Source organism: Esox lucius, chromosome 19 (genome assembly GCF_011004845.1).
Source record: "Esox lucius isolate fEsoLuc1 chromosome 19, fEsoLuc1.pri, whole genome shotgun sequence".
In the NCBI taxonomy this organism is placed as follows: Eukaryota; Metazoa; Chordata; class Actinopteri; order Esociformes; family Esocidae; genus Esox; species Esox lucius.
The window spans coordinates 31153620-31178933 of record NC_047587.1 but is presented as its reverse complement, the minus strand read 5'-3'; the positions used below and the strand labels follow the sequence as shown (position 1 = coordinate 31178933).

General features: G+C 44.0%; 1 protein-coding gene across 2 annotated transcripts in view; it reads right to left on the bottom strand.

The window, feature by feature from the left end:
* kcnq1.2 (potassium voltage-gated channel, KQT-like subfamily, member 1.2) overlaps positions 1–25314 on the bottom strand; it is a 206468-nt gene that overhangs the window by 162364 nt on the left and 18790 nt on the right. For both annotated transcript variants that reach the window (XR_004574831.1, XM_013139034.3), the window contains exon 3: positions 6799–6889. Coding sequence is in view for 1 of the 2 variants with exons in the window: in XM_013139034.3 (XP_012994488.3) it covers positions 6799–6889 (91 nt within the window). In the remaining variant the exon portion in view is untranslated. The remainder of the gene's footprint in view (positions 1–6798; positions 6890–25314) is intronic.

Genomic DNA, 25314 nt, shown 5'->3' with positions numbered 1-25314 from the left:
CTTCAGTTAAGTTGGTGCTGGCAGTTACCTTGCAAAAATTATGAATAAAAAAGATAGCTGTAACACTCACAACACTACATAACACTAGACAGGAATTTTGAAGGGATATTGCGTCCACCATTGCGAGCAGAGGAAGCAATGTGGTCCACGAGTCTCCAAGCTTCAACACTTTGTTGATTGGTATCTGCTGCAGGTTGCAAGGTGGCCTGCTGCGGGTTGCAAAATGGCCTGCTGGGGATTGCAAGGTGGCCTGCTGGGGGTTGCAAGGTGGCCTGCTGGGGGTTTCAAGGTGGCCTGCTGCGGGTTGCAAGGTGGCCTGCCGGGGGTTGCAAGGTGGCCTGCTCTGGGTTGCAAGGTGGCCTGCTGCGGGTTGCAAGGTGGCCTGCCGGGGGTTGCAAGTTGGCCTGCTCTGGGTTGCAAGGTGGCCTGCTCTGGGTTGCAAGGTGGCCTGCTGAGGGTTGCATCTTCAGTTAAGTTGGTGCTGGCAGTTACCTTGCAAAAATTATGAATAAAAAAGATAGCTGTAACACTCACAACACTACATAACACTAGACAGGAATTTTGAAGGGATATTGCGTCCACCATTGCGAGCAGAGGAAGCAATGTGGTCCACGAGTCTCCAAGCTTCAACACTTTGTTGATTGGTATCTGCTGCAGGTTGCAAGGTGGCCTGCTGCGGGTTGCAAAATGGCCTGCTGGGGATTGCAAGGTGGCCTGCTGGGGGTTGCAAGGTGGCCTGCTGGGGGTTTCAAGGTGGCCTGCTGCGGGTTGCAAGGTGGCCTGCCGGGGGTTGCAAGGTGGCCTGCTCTGGGTTGCAAGGTGGCCTGCTGCGGGTTGCAAGGTGGCCTGCTGCGGGTTGCAAGGTGGCCATCTGTGGGTTGCAAGGTGGCCTGCTGCGGGTTGCAAGGTGGCCTGCCGGGGGTTGCAAGTTGGCCTGCTCTGGGTTGCAAGGTGGCCTGCTGAGGGTTGCAAGGTGGCCTGCTGAGGGTTGCATCTTCAGTTAAGTTGGTGCTGGCAGTTACCTTGCAAATATTCTTCAAATCGTTTTCCATTTCCCATGGCCTGTTGGCATGTTGGTAACTAAATCAAAAATGTCTATATGGCACATATATACGTTTTCCATATTTTCACTTAATTCACAACTTGTACAAGCTCGATCTTGGAGTCCTCTGTATTAATTATTTGTCATGCGACAAGATAGCTGGCATTAACACCACATGCACACAGTACACACACACTTGATTTTTTGCAGGGCAATATTGTGTAAGCTCCATTATGTCATGTGGAGAGCAGTCATAGAAGTAAAATAATTATGCAGCCATCTTCTAATCTCATTCCCAAACACATCTGTCCAAATTCCCCCTCAGCCTTTATTATGTCAAACAGTATTTAAGTTGCCAAAGGTTAGGGTTTTTATACAATATTAGAACAGACATACAAGGTCTGTTTGTGTTTATTGTTGAGTGAGTGAAACACCAAATGTTATGGCACTGGTCTGGCTCTATATAACATTGTATCACTTATTGGTGTTTGTGTTTAAAATGTGTCAATGGCCTTCCAGCCAAGGCTGGAGTGAGGACACGTTTCACACCTGTTGTGTCTAACTCAGAGTTGAACATGAACATGAACCATAAAAACATACCAGTCAGGTCGTTCCCAGGGAAGATGAAACTGAGCAATGCCTAAATGTACAGTCCTATTTCATTGAGTCAAAATTAAATGATGTGTATAAACTAAGTGCAAGAACTGTGTGGTTCCTCACCATAGAATAATTTACAAAGCTAACATTTTACAATTACATTTACAGGTAAATCCAAGATGAAATCAGATAACGATAAATCCCCTAATCCCAAAATGGGTCACCCAGATGTCTGAGATTTTGGTGTCATGAACCGGCACCTAGATGTTGGCAGAAAACAGCCAATAGTTTGATTTAATAATGGTATTTAATCTCATAAAAACTAGGATGCCGCTTATTCAGAGGCCAGGATATTATCAATGTCAATGTGATTAAATTGGAGCGCGACGAGAATATAAGGGGCTGTTGGAGGGAGCTTTATTAAAAATGTGGAAAGAGGAAAGAGGCCAGTTCTGTGGTTCCACTGTGCCACACAGCTGTAACCTCACTGGCTGTGGAGTAGTCTGGAGGAGAGGATAGAAGAGGAGAGGGAGACTGGAGCGTGGGACACATGATGGATGTCAGTATACCCTGCTGGGCCTGGCTAGCTTTACTTTGGCAGCCAGCTTGAAAGCCAAATATCCTCAAGGACTAATGTCCTCATCCAAAACAAGCACACTTCGATTCCTGGATGTCAGCTAACCCTGAACTGGCTAAGTATAACCACTAGACGACAACGCATTGCGATGACAAAGACTCACTTACAAACACCATGCACACACAACATATACCATAGAACATAATCACTATCATACACACAAACAACATATACCATAGAACATAATCACTATCATACACACAAACAACATATACCATAGAACATAATCACTATCATACACACAAACAACATATACTATAGAACATAATCACTATCCTACACAAGAACAACATATACCATAGAACATAATCACAATCATACACACAAACAACATATACCATAGAACATAATCACTATCATACACACAAACAACATATACTATAGAACATAATCACTATCATACACAAGAACAACATATACTATAGAACATAATCACTATCATACACAAGAACAACATATACTATAGAACATAATCACTATCATACACACAAACAACATATACTATAGAACATAATCACTATCATACACACAAACAAGATATACTATAGAACATAATCACTATCATACACACAAACAACATATACTATAGAACATAATCACTATCATACACACAAAAAACATATACTATAGAAAATTTTTCAGGGGCACAAATGTAATTGGACAAATGAACATAATCATATAGCTCCGGAAAACATTAAGAGACCACTGCACCTTTTCCTTTCCTTTCCAAAAAAGTCAAAAAGGAAGGTTTTGAGTGAGGAGGGTTCAAATTAAGAGACCACTGCAAATTGAACACTTCTGTTCCTCACACAAAATTTTTGAAAAGGAAAGAAAAAGGTGCAGTGGTCTCTTAATGTTTTCCAGAGCTGTAAAGGAAATGTAAATTTTTATTACTTTTTAATACATCACAAAATGCTAGATTTCCTCCTTTGTGATGCTTTGCCAGGCCTTTTCTGCAGCTGTCTTCAGTTGTTGTTTGTTTGTGGGTCTTTCTGTCTTAAGTTTTAACTTCAGCATGTGAAATGCATGCTCGACCAAGTTGAGGTCAGGTGATTGACTTGGCCATTGCAGATTATTCCACTTTTTTGCTTTGGCAGTATGTTTTGGGTCACTGTCCATCAGTAAAGTGAAGCACCATCCAATCAACTTCACTGAATTTGGCTGAATCTGAGCACACAATATATCCCTATGCACTTCAGAATTCATTCGGCTGCTTCTGTCTTCTGTCACATCATCAATCAACACTAGTGACCCAGTGCCATTGGAAGCCATGCATGTCCATGCCATCACCCTGCCTCCACCGTGTTTTACAGATGATGTGGTATGCTTCAGATCATGAGCCGTTCCAAGCCATCTCCATACTTTTATCTTCCCATCATTCTTGTACAGGTTGATCGTGGTTCAATCTGTCCAAAGAATTCTGTTCCAGAACTGGACTGGCTTTTCTTGATGTTTTTTGGCAAAGTATAATCAGGCCTTTCTATTCTTGAGGCTTATGGAGGGTATGCACCTTGTGGTGAACCCTCTGTATTTGCTCTCGTGAAGTCTTCTCTTCATGGTAGACTTGGATAATGATATGCCTGCCTCCTGGAGAGTGTTCTTCATTTGGCAGGATGTTGTGAAGGGGTTTTTCTTTACCACTGTTGTTGTCCAGGCCTTTTTGTGTTGCAGAGCTCACCAGTTTGTTCAGAATGTACCAAACTGTTGATATGGCCAAAACTTGCATGTTTTGGGATCACAGCAACAGCTTGCAAATACCACACCTGGAATCAACTCCAGACCTTCTACCTGTTCAACTGATGAAGAAATAATGAAGGAATATCTCACACCTGTCCATGAAACAGCTTTTTAGTCAATTGTCCAGTTACTTTTGGTCCCTTGAATAAGGGGGCTTTATATTAAAGAGCTGAAAGTAAAGCTGAGAGACTGCACTTTAATATCTAACTTGAATATATTTAGGAAAACAGCCAAAATAACACAACTTGTGTCAGTGTCCAATTATTGCTGGACCTAACTGTAATCACTATCATACACACAACACACACCGATCAGCCATAACATTATGACCACCTGCCTAATATTGTGTAGGTCCCCCTTTTGCTGCCAAAACACTAGACCTCTGAAGGTGTGCTGTGGTATCTGGCACCAAGACGTTAGCAGCAGATCCTTTAAGTCCTATAAGTTGCAATGTGGGGCCTCCATGGATCGGACTTGTTTGTCCAGAACATCCCACAGATGCTCGATTGGATTGAGATCTGGGGAATTTAGAGGCCAAGTCAACACATTGAACACGTTGTTTTGTTCCTCAAACTATTCCTGAACCCTTTTGCTTTGTGGCAGGGCGCATTATCCTGCTTACATAGGCCAATGCCATCAGGGAATAACGTTGCAATGAGTGCACATGGTCTGCAACAACACTTAGGTAGGTGGTACATGTCAAAGTAACATCCACATGAATGGCAGGACCCAAGGTCTCCCAGGAGAACATTGCCCATATCATCAAACTGCCTCCCTCAGCTTGCCTCCTCCCCATAGTGCATCCTGGTGCCATGTGTTCTCCAGGTGAGCAACGCAGACACACCCGGCCATCCACGTGATTTAAAAGAAAACTTGAAAACATCAGACCAGGCCACCTTCTTCCAATGCTCCTTGGTGCAGTTCTGATACTCACGAGGCCATTGTAGGTGCTTTCGGCAGTGGGCACAGGGGTCAGCATGGGCATTCTGACTGGTCCGCGGCTATGTAGCCCCATACACAACAAACTGCAATGCACTGTGTTCTGACACCTTTCTATAGGGTACTAGTATTAACTTTTTCAGCAATTTCTTCTGTTGGATCAGACCACACGGGCCAGCCTTTGCTCTCCCTGTGCATCAGTGAGCCTTGGACGTCCATGACCCTGTCGCCAGTTCACCGCTTTTCCTTCCTTGGACCACTTTTGCTAGGTACTGATCACTGCAGACCGGGAACACCCCACAAGGGCTGCAGTTTTGGAGATGGTCTGAACCAGTCGTCTAGCCATCACAATTTGTCCCTTTTCAAAGTCGCTCAGATCCTTACGTTGCCCATTTCTCCTGCTTCAAACACATCAACTTTGAGGACAGAATGTTCACTTGCTGCCTAATATATCCCACCCACTGACAGGTGCCATGATAATGATTTTATCAGTGTTATTCATTTCACCTGTCTGTGTTCATAATGTTATGACTGATCGGTGTATACCATAGAACATAATCATAATCACACTCACACACACACACACACACACCCCATATACCATAGAACAATCACTATCACACACACACAACATATACCACAGAACATTATCACTATTATACACACAACATATAACCTAGGACACAATCACTATCATATACACACACACACACAACATTATAGAATATAATCACTATCATACACACAACATATACCACAGAACATTATCACTATTATACACACAACATATACCCTAGGACACAATCATTATCATATACACACACACACAACATTATAGAATATAATCCCTATCATACACACAACATATACCACAGAACATAATCACTATCATACACAGACAACATATTTCACAGAACATAATCACTATCATACACAGACAACATATATCACAGAACATAATTACTATCATACACAGACAACATATATCACAGAACATAATTACTATCATACACAGACAACATATACCATAGAAAAACAATCCTTTCATACACACATGCAGGAGTACATTAAGTGTGTTGTATGGTTAACTAAGCGTGAAATATGATTCTCAGGAAACATTTTATTTACTAAACTCCTGGCACCTTTACAAAAACTTATACTAACACTTATCTTGTGGGTTTTGTAACTCACACTTTTTTATAAACTTTTTTTTTTATATAAACTCTAATGCACTAAGCTAGCACAGTGGTTACACAATGAACAGTTCCAGGTCAATTGTTAGCAGCTCGCAGTCTAGAGATTTTCTTCCAGGATGTAAATGAATAACTTAGCAGCCAGGGATTCCTCCAAAGGGCACAGGCCAACAGGTTACTCTGGACACCCCTGTCCTCTGACTGCCCTCAAAACACTGAGGTGTGCTTGACTGTTTGTTTGTATGCATGCAAACCTTGTTTTCTGTTAAATATTATGCAAAATCGTATCCTGCTCCATATTAGTACTTATCCACCTGTGTGAGAAGAGTTGATTGAGATTTGCACCACTGACAGTACCCAATGGTATCCACGGCAACCAAATCCCCCAGCTATATGCTCTGAACCGTACCAATGAATATAGAGTTCCATGCACCTTAATACACATTTCATTGCATTTGATCTTCATGATTTTTGTAATACTGTTGATCACAGAGTTTGAAATCTGTTGAATTTAAGATGGCGGTTACTCTACATTCCACTCAAGATGTTCTACTCCCACTATGTGGATCTGGACGGTATTGCAATGCAGAATAAAGAATCCAAGATGATGGGTTACTGACTGGGGTCATGAAATCCATCGCAAATCCACTTACCATCCAGAAGAGAAGGCCAGATGCAAAATCAGCATAGTTTTCTATGGTCGACAGGATACTGAATATTATACACACCAGGACCATAACAAAACTGTGGAGGAAAGAAACATCAGGTTACTTTTAGTATCACATATCCATGGAACCTATTTAAGAAAATCCAGGGGGGAAAAACCTAGGGGCCAGGCCATGTGGGCAGGAAAAAAATAATCACTAGTAAATCAAATCACAATTCATTTTAAGTGCATTCAACCAGTCCCAACACACTTTAGATTTAATGTTGTGAGTAATCCCTCTGGATTGATGTATCAAAACACAGTAGCAGGATAATCTGTTGCGTATCCTTTTCATGACAATTTCATGACAAATTAAAAGCAGTCTCCATGTGTTCTCAGGGCAGGATTAATGCAGGGGCTTACCGGGACGGAAGCCCTTGGTTCCAAGCCCGTATGGGGCCTGAGCGGCCCAGATTACTGGAACCTACAGTCGGGAAGACGGCCAAAAATAGAACAATGCGCTTGTTGCGTTGTGACCATAGAACTATAATATTCTGTAACTCGTACAAGGGTCTGCCTCGTGTGCCATGTGTGTTCTGCAAGTCAAATGGACTTACAGTGATGTAAAGTAAAGCATGTTTGGCCATCGAAAACAAAGCATGCAGCCTTGCAACATTGCTTCAATAACATTAAGGGTTTTCTATTGTCAGGCATGGGGCAGCTAACAGGCCATCTATAGGAGGATAACAAGGGAACATAAGGCCACACACAAGGTCAATGTGTTCCTATCGAGCCCCTGAACACAGCAAGTTCACAGCACTGTCTGGAATGACTGAAATCGGCCAAGCAAAGGTAGTCCTAAATAATATTAGTGGCAAATGTTGAGTATGTCCAGCCTTATCCAACCGTAATACTCACTCAGATATGGTGTTAGATAATAGATGCATAGTACGGACTGTGCTGTGAGCAGTAAGTATTTAAACCCCATCCGGCGTCGCGGACTGTGGGAGGGGAAACGTGTGAGTTTTTTGTGTTTTGTGAATAACATGCAGGGCAGTTTCTAGGAGGATTCTGCTCGTACAATTTTACACAGATGGGGAATGATTCTCCTCCACTACAAATATAGGCTGAGGCTGACACACACACACACACACGGCGATAATGTTCCATGTTCCTTACAAAGGAGAGAGACAAAATAAGAAATGGAGAGAGTACAAAACAACAAAGCCTTGGTTAATAAGATTGTGGTTCTATCCATCCCCAGATGTTGAGTGTCCGCGTCACACGGGACTTAGAGGAACTGCCAGTCACCATGAGATTCAAAATGCCCAGGAACAACGCTTGAACCCACTGTCTGAGAGAAAAAATCCCAATGATTGAATTGGTTTCTGTTCGAAAGCAAACAGACCTGAAAAAACTAGGCAGAACAAAGGGCAGATTACTTTAACAGGTAACTGAAGAGGGAAATGGGGACCACTTGGTCCTCAGAAAATCATTCAGCATGGTGGGATAGCCAACAGAGAGGTGACAACGGGAGGACATTAGAAACCCCTCCTCCCTGGGCGGAAGGAAAGATAAGGCGGCTGAAATTGTGGGAGAGGGTCTGGCATGGATTAGTTCCATAGGACTCAAAAGCAGTGTCGATAGGGGGCTATGACCGGGTGATAAAGGGGGCTTTACATCTGGTCATAAATGGGGCTATGCTACTAGTGATAAAGGAGCTTTGCTGCTGGTGATAAAGGGGACTATACGGCTGGTGATAAAGGGGGCTTTGCTGCTGGTTATGAAGGGGGCTTTACTTATGGTCATAAAGGGGGCTATGCTACTAGTGATAAAAGGGTCTTTGCGGCTGGTGATAAAGGGGGAGATGCAGCTGGTGATAAAGGGGGAGATGCAGCTGGTGATAAAGGGGGAGATGCAGCTGGTGATAAAAGGGGCTATGCAGCTGGTGATAAAGGGGGCTTTTGCGGCTGGTAATAAAGGGGGCTATGTGGCTGGTGATTAAGGGGGCTATGTAGCTGGTGATGAAGGGGGAGATGTGGCTGGTGATAAAGGGGGAGATGCGGCTGGTGATTAAAGGGGTTATGCGGCTGGTGATGAAGGGGGAGATGTGGCTGGTGATAAAGGGGGCTATGTGGCTGGTGATGAAGGGGGAGATGTGGCTGGTGATAAAGTGGGCTTTGCGGCTGGTGATAAAGGGGGCTATGCGGCTGGTGATTAAAGGGGGCTATGCGGCTGGTGATTAAAGGGGCTATGCGGCTGGTGATTAAAGGGGGCTATGCGGCTGGTGATTAAAGGGGGCTATGCGGCTGGTGATTAAAGGGGCTATGCGGCTGGTGATTAAAGGGGGCTATGCGGCTGGTGATTAAAGGGGCTATGCGGCTGGTGATTAAAGGGGCTATGCGGCTGGTGATTAAAGGGGCTATGCGGCTGGTGATTAAAGGGGCTATGCGGCTGGTGATATCATGAACTGTCAGTACTTGCATCCATATCCATGCCTTGAATTTAACAATGGTTACAGTTTTCCGGCCCCTTCCCATAGCCGTCTTCACCAAAGCATTGCTATTGTTTGACTGCAGATTGACAAACAAAGGAAGTAAATACCTCTAATTTGTAAAAAGAACAACTACAAAAAAAAATGTATGCTGGGTTCACCAAGTGTTGAATTGTAGCCATTGCAAATGTTTTATGAAGAGAACAGCTGTTCATAAAGTACATGGAAGTAGTATTCCAGTATTTAGGTTAGGAGGGATTTTCATGTTTGGCTCCAACTTTTACTCATGTTGGGATTAATAAACACACATATGGAACAGATCATGATGTAGGTACGTAGAAACGTGTAGATCTAACAATAACAAAAGAATAAAGAATGCATCATAAATACTGTGAACAATATATACTGAACACAATAATAAACGCCACACTTGTTTTTGACCCCATTTATCATGAGCTGAACTCAAAGATCTAAGACTTTCTCTATGTACACAAAAGGCCTATTTCTCTCAAATATTGTTCACAAATCTGTCTAAATCTGTGTTAGTGAGCCGAGATAATCCATTCACCACACAGGTGTGGCATATAAAGATACTGATTAGACAGCATGATTATTGCACAGGTGTGCCTTAGGGTGGCCACAATAGAAGGCCACTCTAAAATGTGCAGTTTCACTCTATTGGGGGGTCCGAAAACCAGTCAGTATCTGGTGTGACCACCATTTGCTTCACGCAGTGCAACACATCTCCTTCGCATAGAGTTGATCAGGTTGTTGATTGTGGCATGTGGAATGTTGGTCCACTACTCTTCAATGCTGGATATTGGCAGGACCTGGAACAGGCTGTCGTATATGCCGATCCAGAGCATCCCAAATATGCTCAATGGGGGACATGTCCGGTGAATATGCTGGCCATGCAAGAACTGGGATGTTTTCAGCTTCCAGGAATTGTGTACAGATCCTTGCAACATGGGGCCGTGCATTATCATGCTGCAACATGAGGTTGATGGATGGCACAACAATGGGCCTCAGGATCTTGTCACGGTATCTCTGTGCATTCAAAATGCCATCAATAAACTGCACCTGTGTTCGTTGTCCATAACACACACCTCTCCATACAATAACCCCACCGCCACCATGGGACACTCAATCCACAACTGAAACGCCTTTGGAGACGGCTTATGGTAGATAAATTAACATTCAATTCATGGGCAACAGCTCTGGTGGACATTCCTGCAGTCAGCATGCCAATTGCACACTCCCTCAAAACTTGCAACATCTGTGGCATTGTGCTGTGTGATGGAACTGCACATTTTAGAGTGGCCTTTTATTGTGGCCAGCCTAAGGCACACCTGTGCAATATTCATGCTGTCTAATCAGCATCTTGATATGCTACACCTGTGAGGCGGATGGATTATCTCGGCAAAGGAGAAGTGCTCACTAACACAGATTCAGACAGATTCGTGAACAATAGTTGAGAGAAATAGGCCGTTTGTGTACATAGAGAAAGTCTTCGATCTTTGGGTTCAGCTCATGATAAATGAAAACAAAAGTGTTATGTTTATAATTTTGTTCAGGGTAATTTGTGGTATCATCATGACAACATTTCAGGATTTCCTATAACATCTGGGAGGAAGTGTAATAGAATGTGCATGTCTGTGTGGGGGGTTGCAGGTAAACAGAAATGTAATATAATCTCATAATCCGTCTTCATGTCATAACACAGCAGCATCTTGACTGGATTTATGAAAGTACAAATATGTTGTCAATGTTGGTCAATCAAGTGTTCAGTTCCCCTAGGAAGAGGGATGCTATGAAGCAATGTGAAACACTGTGTCAACATCTGACTGAGTCTGACTTGTATTTACATGAAAAGTTTGGAGTGGTAGAATACTATAGGGTGTTTCCTGTTGTATAGTAATACATCAAAGAAAATTAACACAAAGAGGAGACACCATCTGAGAGGTCAGTCAAAGCTTGCCTGGGTTTTTGCTCTCTGGAATTTCCATGACAAACAGTGAAAATACATAGGTTAAACACACAAACAGATCTAGGCCCAAGCCAGGTCGAAGCTCTAGGAAGAACAAGGTAGCTAGTATCATTATAACTTAAACACATGGAAGACAAAACAACTCCTGACCCCAGAAAGATCAAAAAGCCTGACCCAGAAAATATGTAGGTTCAAACCTCAGAGTGGTGTCTGGTGACAGTAACAATGCAGAGTGAGATATATATATATATATATATATATATATATATATATATATATATATATATATATATATATATATATATAATTACTACACAGAGGAAATCCAGACCCTGCTTGAGTTACAAAAAGACTATGAAAGTACAGCATTATCCAATTTGTTTTTGTGAAGCCCGCATGTTAGCATGTTGTACACTGAAAAAAAAAAAGCATTACGATTGTCTCATTAAGAAACAGCAGAGCATAGTTTCCTCTTATGGTAATATCCTAAAGGTCGTAGAGCCTCTCCATCTACCCTGATGTCCAAGCAGGCAACGAACCAGATCACAACCATTAGAGTCCATTAGAGAACTTGATTGGAAGGACAAACCCTAGGGATCCCATAGGAATCAAACAGCTGGTGGTTGATCCAGAATTATTACAGTGACCAGTAAAGAGAGGGTGTAAGTCAGTGCAGTGTCTCTGCTAGTCCGTGTGTTTGTAATGTGTGTGTCTGTGAGTGGGATTATTCCGGTAGGGTTGTGGGTCTTGTCATGTACCATAGTGTACATCATCCATGCAGCGAATTGCATTGGAGCAATAGATTTGTACTGTGCACCTTTAGACACACACAGGCTGTTGCCCGAGCATGAGACTCTGACATTCCCAAACGGCTCTTACAGTGGTGCTGAATGACCAGTCATCATTTCAGTCAGTTGAACGTGTCATCGTCACTGTCCGTCCAAGGGAATCGACTCCACCTTGGTCAGAAAACCTCTCATGCTTTCATATGGTTCTTTTTGAGTATGCCTGTTGTTGTTGTTTTTTGTTTTTTTTATTTATCCTTTATTTTACCAGGGGATGTCCCATTGAGATAATCAAATCTCTTTTACAAGGGAGACCTGGGGCAACAGTTACACAAATTACACAGAATCACAGAAACAGTCACAACAACAAAATTAATTTACAAAACATATGAAATTATTAAAAATAACATAAAGGGGTTATTTAAAACCAGTCGCCTCATAAAGTTGACAATGATGAGTGCGTGTCTTGGCATTAGTAATAAACCGTAATGCACCATGGTAGACGGTGTCAAGTGCATGCAGCATGGTAGAGGCAGCATGCATATAAATAACATCCCCATAGTCCAAGACTGGTAAGAAAGTGGCACTGATCAATTTCTTCCTAGCTTGAAGAGTAAAACAGGATTTATTTCTAAAATAAAAGCCAAGCTTTACTCTCAGCTTTCTCACTAATTTATCAATATGAACTTTGAAGGTTAGCTTTTCATCAATCCACAGACCAAGATATTTATAAGATGAAACAGGTTGTTACCCTCCCATACAGGCCAAGCTCTTGATATGGTTGATTGATTGACTGACTGCTCCTTGTTAAATAGCGTAGTGGCTAGAGAAGCAGGCCTGAAACCAATAGGTCCCGCGTTCAGCTCTCATTACAGTCAAAGCACCACCTTCAGTAGCTGCGTTATAGTAAGCCTAAAATTAACCTGTTTGCGGTTATATTGCGACTATTTCTGGTGGATTTTTGAAGGACGCATCCATGCATGCTTTTTGGGTCAGGATAGAAAAAAACTTTGCTGGCTACAACCTTCAGTAGCTATGTTATAGTAAGCCTAAAATAAAACTGTTTATATTGTGACTATTTCTGGTGTATTTTTGAAGTGCATTCTTTCTGAGGTAATTTAGACTAGATCAAAACCCCTTAGGCAGTAAAAAAGTATAGGTTTCCATGATCTTCTCATCTTTTCATTTAATGAAAAGTCAGTAATCGTCACCTATATTAATAGTTATTCAATGTCATTCACGAATGAAAGAAAAACTATTAAGCCTATTACTGGCTGTGGCTAATAAGCTGTTAAAATGGCCAGTGACAAAAGCCATACCTTTCATACTGTAGATGCAATTTGTGGTTGAGGGAAACTTCATAAACTTTAGTCAGTTTAACACAATGCTTAATGGTGTCTAGTAAAATATTCAAACTTGGTGTGATGTTACTACGTGACAAAACCTAATGTTGAGTTGCTATACCGACACTGGGTATCAGTCACAAAACAATAATTGATGGTATTTATTTTTATTATTTTTAAATAAAAAATCTGACAGAATGTACTATTTGTAATTCCGTGAAATTAGAGAAATGGTCAGGGGTAATGTTGTAATGTTGTAAATCCCTGTATGTAGCATAGATGGTGTATACAAAGACCCCATAGGAGATGGTCTCATTGTCTCATATGGTCACCATTCACCACATACAGTATCTCACAGAAGTGAGTACACCCCTCACATTTTTGTAAATATTTCATATATGTTCATGTGACGACGCTGAAGAAATGACACTTTGCTAGAATGTAAAGTAGTGAGTGTACAGCTTGTACAGGGTGTACTCATTTCTGTGAGATACTGTATACAGTAAATGTTAGTCAACTTGCCTATCTACCAGAAGTAGCACCAGTACACCAAGTAAAATTCCATACCATACCATCTTCTTCCGCTTATCCGGGGCCGGGTCGCGGGGGCAGCAGTCTAAGCAGGGATGCCCAGACTTCCCTCTCCCCAGACACTTCCTCCAGCTCTTCCGGGGGGACACCGAGGCGTTCCCAGGCCAGCCGGGAGACATAGTCTCTCCAGCGTGTCCTAGGTCTTCCCCGGGGTCTCCTCCCGGTGGGACGGGACCGGAACACCTTCCCAGGAAGGCGTTCGGGAGGCATCCGAAAAAGATGCCCAAGCCACCTCAGCTGACCCCTCTCGATGTGGAGGAGCAGCGGCTCTACTCTGAGCTCCTCCCGGGTGACCGAGCTTCTCACCCTATCTCTAAGGGATCGCCCGGCCACCCTGCGGAGAAAGCTCATTTCGGCCGCCTGTATCCGGGATCTTGTCCTTTCGGTCATGACCCAAAGCTCATGACCATAGGTGAAAGTAGGAACGTAGATTGACTGGTAAATCGAGAGCTTCGCCTTGCGGCTCAGCTCTTTCTTCACCACGACAGACCGATACATCGACTGCATTACTGCAGAAGCTGCACCGATCCGTCTGTCAATCTCCCGTTCCATCCTTCCCTCACTCGTGAACAAGACCCCTAGATACTTAAACTCCTCCACTTGAGGCAGGCACTCTCCACCAACCTGAAGTGGGCAAGCCACCCTTTTCCGACTGAGGACCATGGCCTCGGATTTGGAGGTACTGATTTTCATCCCCACCGCTTCACACTCGGCTGCAAACCGTCCCAGTGCATGCTGAAGGTCCTGGTTAGAAGGGGCCAACACGACAACATCATCCGCAAAGAGCAGAGACGAAATCGTGTGGTCCCCAAACCTGACACCCTCCGGCCCCTGGCTGCGCCTAGAAATTCTGTCCATAAAAATTACGAACCGAACCGGTGACAAAGGGCAGCCCTGCCGGAGTCCAACATGCACAGGGAACAAGTCTGACTTACTGCCGGCAATGCGGACCAAGCTCCTGCTTCGGTCGTACAGGGACCTGACAGCCCTTAGCAAAGGACCCAGGACCCCATATTCCCGAAGCACTCTCCACAGGATGCCGTGAGGGACACAGTCGAATGCCTTCTCCAAATCCACAAAACACATGTGGACTGGTTGGGCAAACTCCCATGAACCCTCCATCACCCTGTAGAGGGTATAGAGTTGGTCCAGTGTTCCACGGCCTGGACGAAAACCACACTGTTCCTCCTGAATCCGAGGTTCTACTATCGGCCGTATTCTCCTCTCCAGAACCCTGGCATAGACTTTCCCGGGGAGGCTGAGAAGTGTGATCCCCCTATAGTTGGAACACACCCTCCGGTCCCCCTTCTTAAAAAGAGGGACCACCACCCCGGTCTGCCATCCCAGAGGCACTGTCCCCGACCGCCACGCGATGTTGCACAGGCGTGTCAACCAAGACAGCCCCACAACATCCAGAGACTTGAGGTACTCAGGGCGGATCTCATCCACCCCCGGTGCCTTGCCACCGAGGAGTTTCTTGACCACCTCAGTGACTTCAGCCCGGGTGATGGACGAGTCCACCTCTGATACCTCATCCTCTGCTTCCTCAATGGAAGAAGTGACAGCGGGATTGAGGAGATCCTCGAAGTACTCCTTCCACCGCCCGACGACATCCTCAGTTGAGGTCAACAGCTGCCCACCTCTACTGTAAACAGCGTTGGTAGGGCACTGTTTCCCTCTCCTGATGCGCCGGATGGTTTGCCAGAATCTCTTCGAGGCCAGCCGATAGTCCTTCTCCATGGCCTCACCGAACTCCTCCCAGGCCCGAGTTTTTGCCTCCACAACCACCCGGGCTGCAGCCCGCTTGGCCTGTCGGTACCCGTCAGCTGCGTCAGGAGTCCCACAAGCCAACCAGGCCTGATAGGATTCCTTCTTCAGCTTGACGGCATCCCTTACTTCCGGTGTCCACCACCGGGTTCGGGGATTGCCGCCTCGACAGGCACCGGAGACCTTACGGCCACAGCTCCGAGCGGCCGCTTCGACAATGGCGGTGGAGAACATGGTCCACTCGGACTCAATATCTCCAGCCTCCCTCGGGATCCAGTCGAAGCTCTGCCGGAGGTGGGAGTTGAAGATCTCTCTGACAGGAGACTCGGCCAGACGTTCCCAGCAGACCCTTACAGTACGCTTGGGCCTGCCGAGTCTGTCCAGCTTCTTCCCCCGCCATCGGATCCAACTCACCACCAGGTGGTGATCAGTTGACAGCTCCGCCCCTCTCTTCACCCGAGTGTCCAAGACATACGACCGCAGGTCAGATGAGACGACAACAAAGTCGATCATCGACCTGCGGCCTAGGGTGTCCTGGTGCCACGTGCACTGATGGACACCCTTATGCTTGAACATGGTGTTCGTTATGGACAAACTGTGACTAGCACAGAAGTCCAATAACTGAACACCACTCGGGTTCAGATCAGGGGGGCCGTTCCTCCCAATCACGCCCCTCCAGGTGTCACTGTCGTTGCCCACGTGGGCGTTGAAGTCCCCCAGTAGAACAATAGAGTCCCCAGTCGGAGCACTTTCCAGCACCCCTCCCAGAGACTCCAAGAAGGTCGGGTACTCTGCACTGCCGTTCGGCCCGTAGGCACAAACAACAGTGAGAGACCTATCCCCGACCCATAGGCGCAGGGAAACGACCCTCTCGTTCACCGGGGTAAACTCCAACACATGGCGGCAGAGCTGGGGAGCTATAAGCAAACCCACACCAGCCTGCCGCCTCTCACCATGGGCAACTCCAGAGTGGTGAAGAGTCCATCCTCTCTCAAGGAGTGTGGTTCCAGAGCCCAAGCCGTGCGTAGAGGTGATCCCGACTACCTCTAATCGGAACCTCTCAACCTCACGCACTAACTCAGGCTCCTTCCCCGCCAGCGAGGTGACATTCCACGTCCCTAGAGCTAGTTTCCGTGTCCAGAGATCGGGTTGTCTAGGCCCCTGCCTTCGACTGCCGCCCGATCCTCTTCGCACCGGCCCCTTATGGTCCCTCCTGTGGGTGGTGAGCCCACGGGAGGGCGGCCCCACGTCGCCCGTTCGGGCTGAGCCCGGCCGGCCCCATGGGGGAAGGCCCGGCCACCAGGCGCTCGCATACGAGCCCCAACCCCGGGCCTGGCTCCAGGGTGGGGCCCCGGCTGCGCCATACCGGGCGACGTCACGGTACACATAATTTTAATCATCATTAAGGGGTTTTTGAACCGCTCTTAGTCTGACCCGTCGCCTAAGACCTGTTTGCCTTGGGAGACCCTACCAGGGGCATATAGCCCCAGACAACATAGCTCCTAGGGTCACTCGGGTACTCAAACCCCTCCACCACGTTAAGGTGGCAGTTCTTGGAGGGGCAAGTAAAATTCTAGGTATGTAATAATGTATCAAGCAAACAAGGGCAAATCGAATTATTTCCGTGCGCTGTGGCTGTCATCAACTGACCATCTGTCCAATAGGACCAATAAGACTATGCTCACCACATCAAGCCTCCACTCTACTGACAACTAAAAAGTTCCAATGTACTGCACTGAAACTTTGTCAGTGTAGTATATCATCTCTAGATGAAGGGAAATGTACAATTTAAATGTGTGTACTCCAAAGCCAGGTGTACTACAGTTAGGTCCGGAGAACATTGGACACTGACACAAGATTTGAAATGTTGGCTGTTTACCAAGCTTTAATTTGAGGGTATGCGCATCCAATTTGGAGGAAAGGTTTAGGTGTAACAGCTCTTTTATATGTACCCCATCTTTTTCAAGGGACCAAAAGTAATTAGACAATTGACTAAAACGCTGTTTCATGGACAGGTGTGAGCTATTCCTTTGTTATTTCTTCATCAATTGAGCAGGTAAAAGGTCTGGAGTTGATTCCAGGTGTGGCAATTCACATTTGGAAGCTCTTGCTGTGAACCCAAAACATTCGGTCAAAGGAGTTCTCAATGCAAGCGAATATATATATACACTCACCTAAAGGATTATTAGGAACACATGTTCAATTTCTCATTAATGCAATTATCTAATCAACCAATTACATGGCAGATGCTTTAATGCATTTAGGGGTGTGGTCCTGGTCAAGACAATCTCCTGAACTCCAAACTGAATGTCAGAATGGGAAAGAAAGGTGATTTAAGCAATTCTGAGCGTGGCATGGTTGTTGGTGCCAGACGGGCCGGTCTGAGTATTTCACAATCTGCTCAGTTACTGGGATCTTCACGCACAACCATTTCTAGGGTTTACAAAGAATAGTGTGAAAAGGGAAAAACATCCAGTATGCGGCAGTCCTGTGGGCGAAAATGCCTTGTTGATGCTAGAGGTCAGAGGAGAATGGGCCGACTGATTCAAGCTGATAGAAGAGCAACTTTGACTGAAATAACCACTCGTTACAACCGAGGTATGCAGCATTTGTGAAGCCACAACACGCACAACCTTGAGGCGGATGGGCTACAACAGCAGAAGACCCCACCGGGTACCACTCATCTCCACTACAAATAGGAAAAAGAGGCTACAATTTGCACGAGCTCACCAAAATTGGACAATTGAAGACTGGAAGAATGTTGCCTGGTCTGATGAGTCTCGATTTCTATTGAGACATTCAGATGGTAGAGTCAGAATTTGGCGTAAACAGAATGAGAACATGGATCCATCATGCCTTGTTACCACTGTGCAGGCTGGTGGTGGTGGTGTAATGGTGTGGGGGATGTTTTCTTGGCACCCTTTAGGCCCCTTAGTGCCAATTGGGCATCGTTTAAATGCCACGGCCTACCTGAGCATTGTTTCTGACCATGTCCATCCCTTTATGACCACCATGTACCCATCCTCTGATGGCTACTTCCAGCAGGATAATGCACCATGTCACAAAGCTCGAATCATTTCAAATTGGTTTCTTGAACATGACAATTAGTTCACTGTACTGAAATGGCCCCCACAGTCACCAGATCTCAACCCAATAGAGCATCTTTGGGATGTGGTGGAACGTGAGCTTCGTGCCCTGGATGTGCATCCCACAAATCTCCATCAACTGCAAGATGCTATCCTATCAATATGGGCCAACATTTCTAAAGAATGCTTTCAGCACCTTGTTGAATCAATGCCATGTAGAATTAAGGCAATTCTGAAGGCGAAAGGGGGTCAAACACAGTATTAGTAAGGTGTTCCTAATAATCCCTTAGGTGAGTGTATATATATATATATATATATATATATATATATATATATATATATATATCCATCAGAGAGATAGCAGAAACATTAGGAGTGGCCAAATCAACAGTTTGGTACATTCTGAGAAAAAAAAGGACACACTGGTGAGCTCTGCAACACAAAAAGGCCTGGACGTCCACGGAAGACAACAGTGGTGGATGATCGTAGGATCCTTTCCATGGTAAAGAAAAACCCCTTCACAACATCCAGCCATGTGAAGAACACTCTCCAAGAGGCTGGCATCATTATCATTATCCAAGTCAACCATAAAGAGAAGACTTCACGAGAGCAAATACAGAGGGTTCACCACAAGGTGCAAACCATTCATAAGCCTCAAGAATAGAAAGGACAGATTTTGCCAAAAAACATCAAAAACAAAAGCCAGCCCAGTTCTGGAACAGCATTCTTTGGACAGATCAAATGTACCAGAATGCGGAGCACCAAAAAGTGTGGAGAAGGCTTGGAACGGCTCATGATCCGAAGCATACCACATCATCTGTAAAACATGGTGGAGGCAGTGTGATGCCATGGGCATGCATAGCTTGCAATGGCACTGGGTCACTAGCATATATTGATAATGTGACAGAAGACAGAAGCATTCTGAATTCTGAAGTGTATAGAGATATATTGTGTGCTCAGATTCAACCAAATTCAGTGAAGTTGATTGGACGGTGCTTCACTTTACAGATGGACAATGACCCAAAACATACTGTGAAAGCAACCAAGGAGTTTTTTATGGCAAAGAAGTGGAATATTCTGCATTGGCCTAGTCAGTCACAGAGCATGCATTTCATTTGCTGAAGACAAAACTTAAGGCAGAAAGACCCACAAATAAACAACAATTGAAGACAGCTGCAGTAAAGGCCTGGCAAAGCATCACAAAGGAGGAAACCCAGCATTTGGTGATGTCCATGAGTTCCAGACTTCAAGCAGTCATTGCCTGCAAAGGAGTCTCGACAAAGTATTAAAAAATTAACATTTTATTTAAGATTGTGTTCATTTGTCCAATTACATTTGAGCCCCTGAAATAAGGGGACTGTGTATGAAACTGGTTGCAATTTCTAAACGTTTCATGATATTTTTGATCAGCTCCTTGAATTAAAGCTGAAAGTCTGCACTTCAACTGCACTTCATTGTGGTGGCATACAGAGACAAAACTTTGAAAATTGTGTCAGTGTCTAAATATTTCCAGACCTAACTGTATATAGTCACTGCGCATCACATTATTGTATTTATATTATATACATTATTCAACATCCATTTGGAAATATTTGTACAGTCATGTGAAAAAGTACTTGAAGTGGAAACTTCAATGATAAATGAAACTTTTGAAACCAATGATGCAGTTAAAATGAACAGAAAGGCAGTATCCTTAAACTTCATGCCACACCCATTAACATCATCATCACATAAAATTGTTCAAATCAGAATCAGGTGCACCAAAACAAGTGCAAATTATTTGAAAATAATTTGAGTGTAACTTCGGAAGGCCAAGCCTTTTATAAAGATTAGTTTGGACTATTAGACATTTTAGGGAGTGATAACATATCATGTCAAGATCAAAAGACCTATCCGAGGCCCACAGAAAAAAGACTGATACCCATGAGTAAGAGAGGGGTTATAAAGCTATTTTCAAGCTAAATGTCAGTCTGGTATTCCGTCATGCAGTGCAGGGGTAAAGAACCAGGCGCAGGCAGAAGCAAGTCGGTGTTGACCTTTTAATTAAACAAACACTGAGCACATACACAATGAAAGAAAAGGGCTGACTAAAGCAGCAATATTGGACTTACATTTAACAGCAACACACACACACACACACACACAGACAGACAGACAGACAGACAGACGACAATGACATCCAGTGACGACAACAATGATCCACAAATGCAGAGGGGAAACATTAAAACACTTACAAATGGTGTGATAGGGACCTGGTGTGCATGATTAAAGAAATGTGACAGAAAAGTCCAGGATGTGTTCGTAAGTGATGGGAACTGAGGGTGTATGGAACGGTGGTGCTGCTGCTCACAATAACATGACACTAAAAGTACATGAATCCACTCTTTGAAGGATCATCTACAAAAGGAGAAAATCCAGACCACTGGCAATCTACACTGCTTGTTCCACCAAATTCTGCCCAGGAGCTAATGAAGACACTTATAGAAGTCTCCAAGAATCCCAGGGCAACATCATGTATTCTCCCGGCCTCTCTTGCCACAAACAATGGTGAAGTGCATGAGTCAAATGTCTGAAAGAGACTGCACAACCTTGGTCAACATGGAAGGTCTGGAAAGATAGGGTAAAGACTAAAACTACTGAAACAATGAGCTCTGGACAGGGTGGAAATGTTTGACCGCAATGCCAGACGCCATGTTATCGTGAAACACTCTTTCATACAAACTGTAAAGCAAGGAGGCATTATGGGTCAGGGCTTCTTTGCTGCTTTGGGGCCTGGGCAACTTTCCATCATTGAGACAACCAATAATTATATATTCCTCAACTAATATATAGACACAGTCAAAGGCATTGCTAGGATCACAATACATTCGGGGCTTAGCCCCCCCCTGCCCAGCCAGGGAAAGACAATACACGGTTTTGAATGTGAGGAAAATTTCGATGTACACGTTAGCAGCCTACACATCTACATTGTCATAATGCACAATCGGAATTACAGATGAATAGATCAGGGGCTATTTTTTATTATTATTATTTTTGATTAATTTGAGATCTGGGGCTATTCATAAAAGATGCCCCGGAAACCCAGGCCTAACGACACCACTGTACACAGTATATATACACTGCTCCGAAAAATTAAGGGAACCCGTAATCACAGTATAACATAAAGTCAAATAAACTTCAGGGATATCAATCTGTCCAGTTAGGAAGCATAAGCAATTGTGAATCAATGTCACCTGTTTTGGTGCAAATGAAAGTGACAACAGGTGCACTGGAGAGGCAACATCAAGACAACCCCTAAAAAGGGAATGGTTTTGAAGGTGGTGGCACAGACAACCGTCTGAATCTTCTCTAGTTTTGTATTTTGCTAGTGTCCTTGTCACTACTGGTAGCATGAGGTACAGTCTCAAGAGCTTGGAGGAGTAGATGGGCCGTTACATGAGGAGAGCTGGACTCAGCAGCAGGGCTGGAATCTGCTCCTTTGTGTGAGGTGGAACAGGAGGAGCCCTGCCAGAGCCCTACAAAATGACCTCCAGCAAGCTACTGGTGTGCATGTTTCTGACCAAACTGTAAGAAACAGACTCCATGAGGATGGCATGATGGCCTGTCATCCTCTAGTGGGACCTGTGCTCACAACCCATCACCATGCAGTTTGATTGGCTTTCGCCAGACAACACCAGAATTTTCAATATTTTTGAGCAGTGTATTTATTAAAAATACATAATAAATTAATTAATTAGGGGGCCCTGTGGTAATGAATGATGCTCACGACTTTAAGAATGGTAACAAAGACACAAGCAATTCATGACAACACATTGGTACTTCCATAGATCCAGTGAAGATGCTGCTGTGTTAAGACAAATGTACTTAGTTAGCAAAATTGCTAATTAATTTGGATATTGTCAAGATTGTAATTTAAAGAAAAATGTATATATAAATGTGAGATATTTGTAGGCTTTATTAAAGGAGTTAAAGGAGTTATTTAAATGTAATGATTTAATAAAAAGCCTAGCAGTAGCCCATCAGAATAGTTGTTATTTTTTCGATTATTCATTGTTTGTGGGCATGTCCTCAGGATCAAACCTCCAAGCTCTCGATGAAATAGACATCCCTCTTACGATCCTAACATCTGACCCGCAGCCTGCGGCAAGAGAACCTCACCCATCCACTACTGGCTTAGGCTGGATTATACTTATATATAGCATCCACCGCAACGCACCAAGTATCCTGGCTTAGCTATTTTGTAGCTAAAGAACAATGGATGGAAAAATCATCAGAGATAATCAGCATCATTGTTCACAGTCAGCCAGGCTCAAAATCAATCACCTGGCTGGTGTGGTTCTGTTAGCCGTGTATGGTGAGTTGTGGCAAGCCACGGATCAAAGGAGCCTTGAGTCTGATGAGTGAAGCTGAGGCAACACATGCCTTACCACCAGTGGTAGACAGTGTTATATAAAAGACTCATGTTCGCCAGAGATCTGGAGTGTCTGTTCTCTGGGGAGCCTACCGTTCCTGCTGACCACAATGCATTACATTGCGTAACAGTCTTTATGGACACCTGTTTGAGTATGATGTGTGTAGCATAAGGTCTCTCTTCCCTGCTGGACTATATTAACTTGTGTGTGAAAATGTTTTTTTGACAAACAGATTTTTTTTTTTATGTGTTAATATTAAAAACATTGTTTTTGATTCAGAACCTAACATTTCTCATTCAATAACCAAAAAGACAAAAATGTCACTGGCAAAATTATTGACACTCTAGACGCAATGTATAACAACTTCCTATAGCCACGGACAATCTTCCTGCATCTCTGCATTGGCAGGTTTTAATTTCTGCAAACTGTTCCAGTTTCACCACATTTGAAGGGTGCCTTACAATTGCTTTTTGCAGATCTCGCCACAGGTTGTCAATAGGATTTAGATCTGGATTCATTGCTGGCCACCTCAGAAGAGGCCAGTGTTCAGTCTTCAAACATTTCTGGGTGCTTTCTGAACTGAAGCGTGTTTAGGGTCATTGTATTGCTGCAAGACCCATGACCTTTGACGGAGACCATGCTTTCTGACCCTGGGTTCCATATCATGCTCCACAATACCGTGATATTCTCCTGATATCAGGATGCCATGCACACTTCAATGCACCCTGTGCCAACCCCCAAATCCATGTTGGACTGTGGGGGTGTTCTTTTATTGTAAGGATTTGATTTGTTTTCTGTAAACATAGAAATGTTGTTTTACTAAAATGCTCTAATGTCCTCAACTCTTCACAGTCCAAGAAAGATTATGGCATATTCAGGTGTGTTTTCGCAAACGGCAGGCAGGCGCTCTCCCTCAGCAGCATGTCTTTCACCATACAACGCACATTCACTGAGTTGATCTGTGTGAGATGTAACAGTCGTACTTTGTGAAATAACGTCTGCTTAGATCTGTGTGGTAGTTGATGGAGGTGCTTTTTCTCCATCATTTTGAGTGCAAAGGGTGTGTCATGGCAAATATTTTAATGTTAGGGAGATATTGTGTTGTAATAGATATTGGGCATGAAAAGTAGCTGAATTACACAATGTATGAGAGTATTAATGATCTCTGTATGAAGGACACTAGGTAGGAAATGTGATGCCCCATTTCTGATGGGTTCCACACATCCTGTTCATACCACCTGCTAGGAACTGTGTATGTGACTGTCATATGACTCTATGAATAGACCCATGAACCGTAGGTTGGCACATACCATTGTGAGGAAACCTGTCTTTACCTGATGATATGCATACATTTTAGTTCTATTCTCTTGTTAGAAAAGTGGTTTCGTTGTCTTGGGCTATATGAGGTACCGTATCACAAGCAGTTGGCATCTACTACTGAGGGGCCCCACACAACCTGATAAGCTGTGGAGCCAAGAAACCTAAGAGGGGACACTATTAGGCCATGTAAGGTTAGGATATTGAATACACGTATGTGATTGGAAAACAGCCATATATTGGAGGGGATGTGCTGGGGCATAAATACTGTGTCCACTTTGTAATCATTGGAGAGAAAAATGAGAGAAATGGAAGGTCAACATCATAGACTCATGCTGAATAAAGATGTCTCTCCTCCAACTTCCGGTTGCATTTATTTTGTTCATGGACCAAACATGGACAGAATCTAACAGTTGAAAGGACATCAACAAGGCTATTGCAGCCTCAGATAGCAGCTTGTGTGGAACAACAGAGAAGAACAAATATATTTTAATTTAAGGGCATCTGAACCGTGCTCATAAATAATAAACAAACAATGTCAGGATGAAGACAGAGTACGACAGCCAACTGCTATTGGGCTGCACCTCCGCTGCATTTAAAACCAGTTGCTGCATGTCAGAACAACAAAACTATAACAGCCTGCATAAACAGGAACACAGGAATGGCAACCTCACAAAAATAAGTTTTAAAAGAAAACAAGTTTATTTTTTAATCAAGTCTAGCAGGTCCACATCAGCCTTG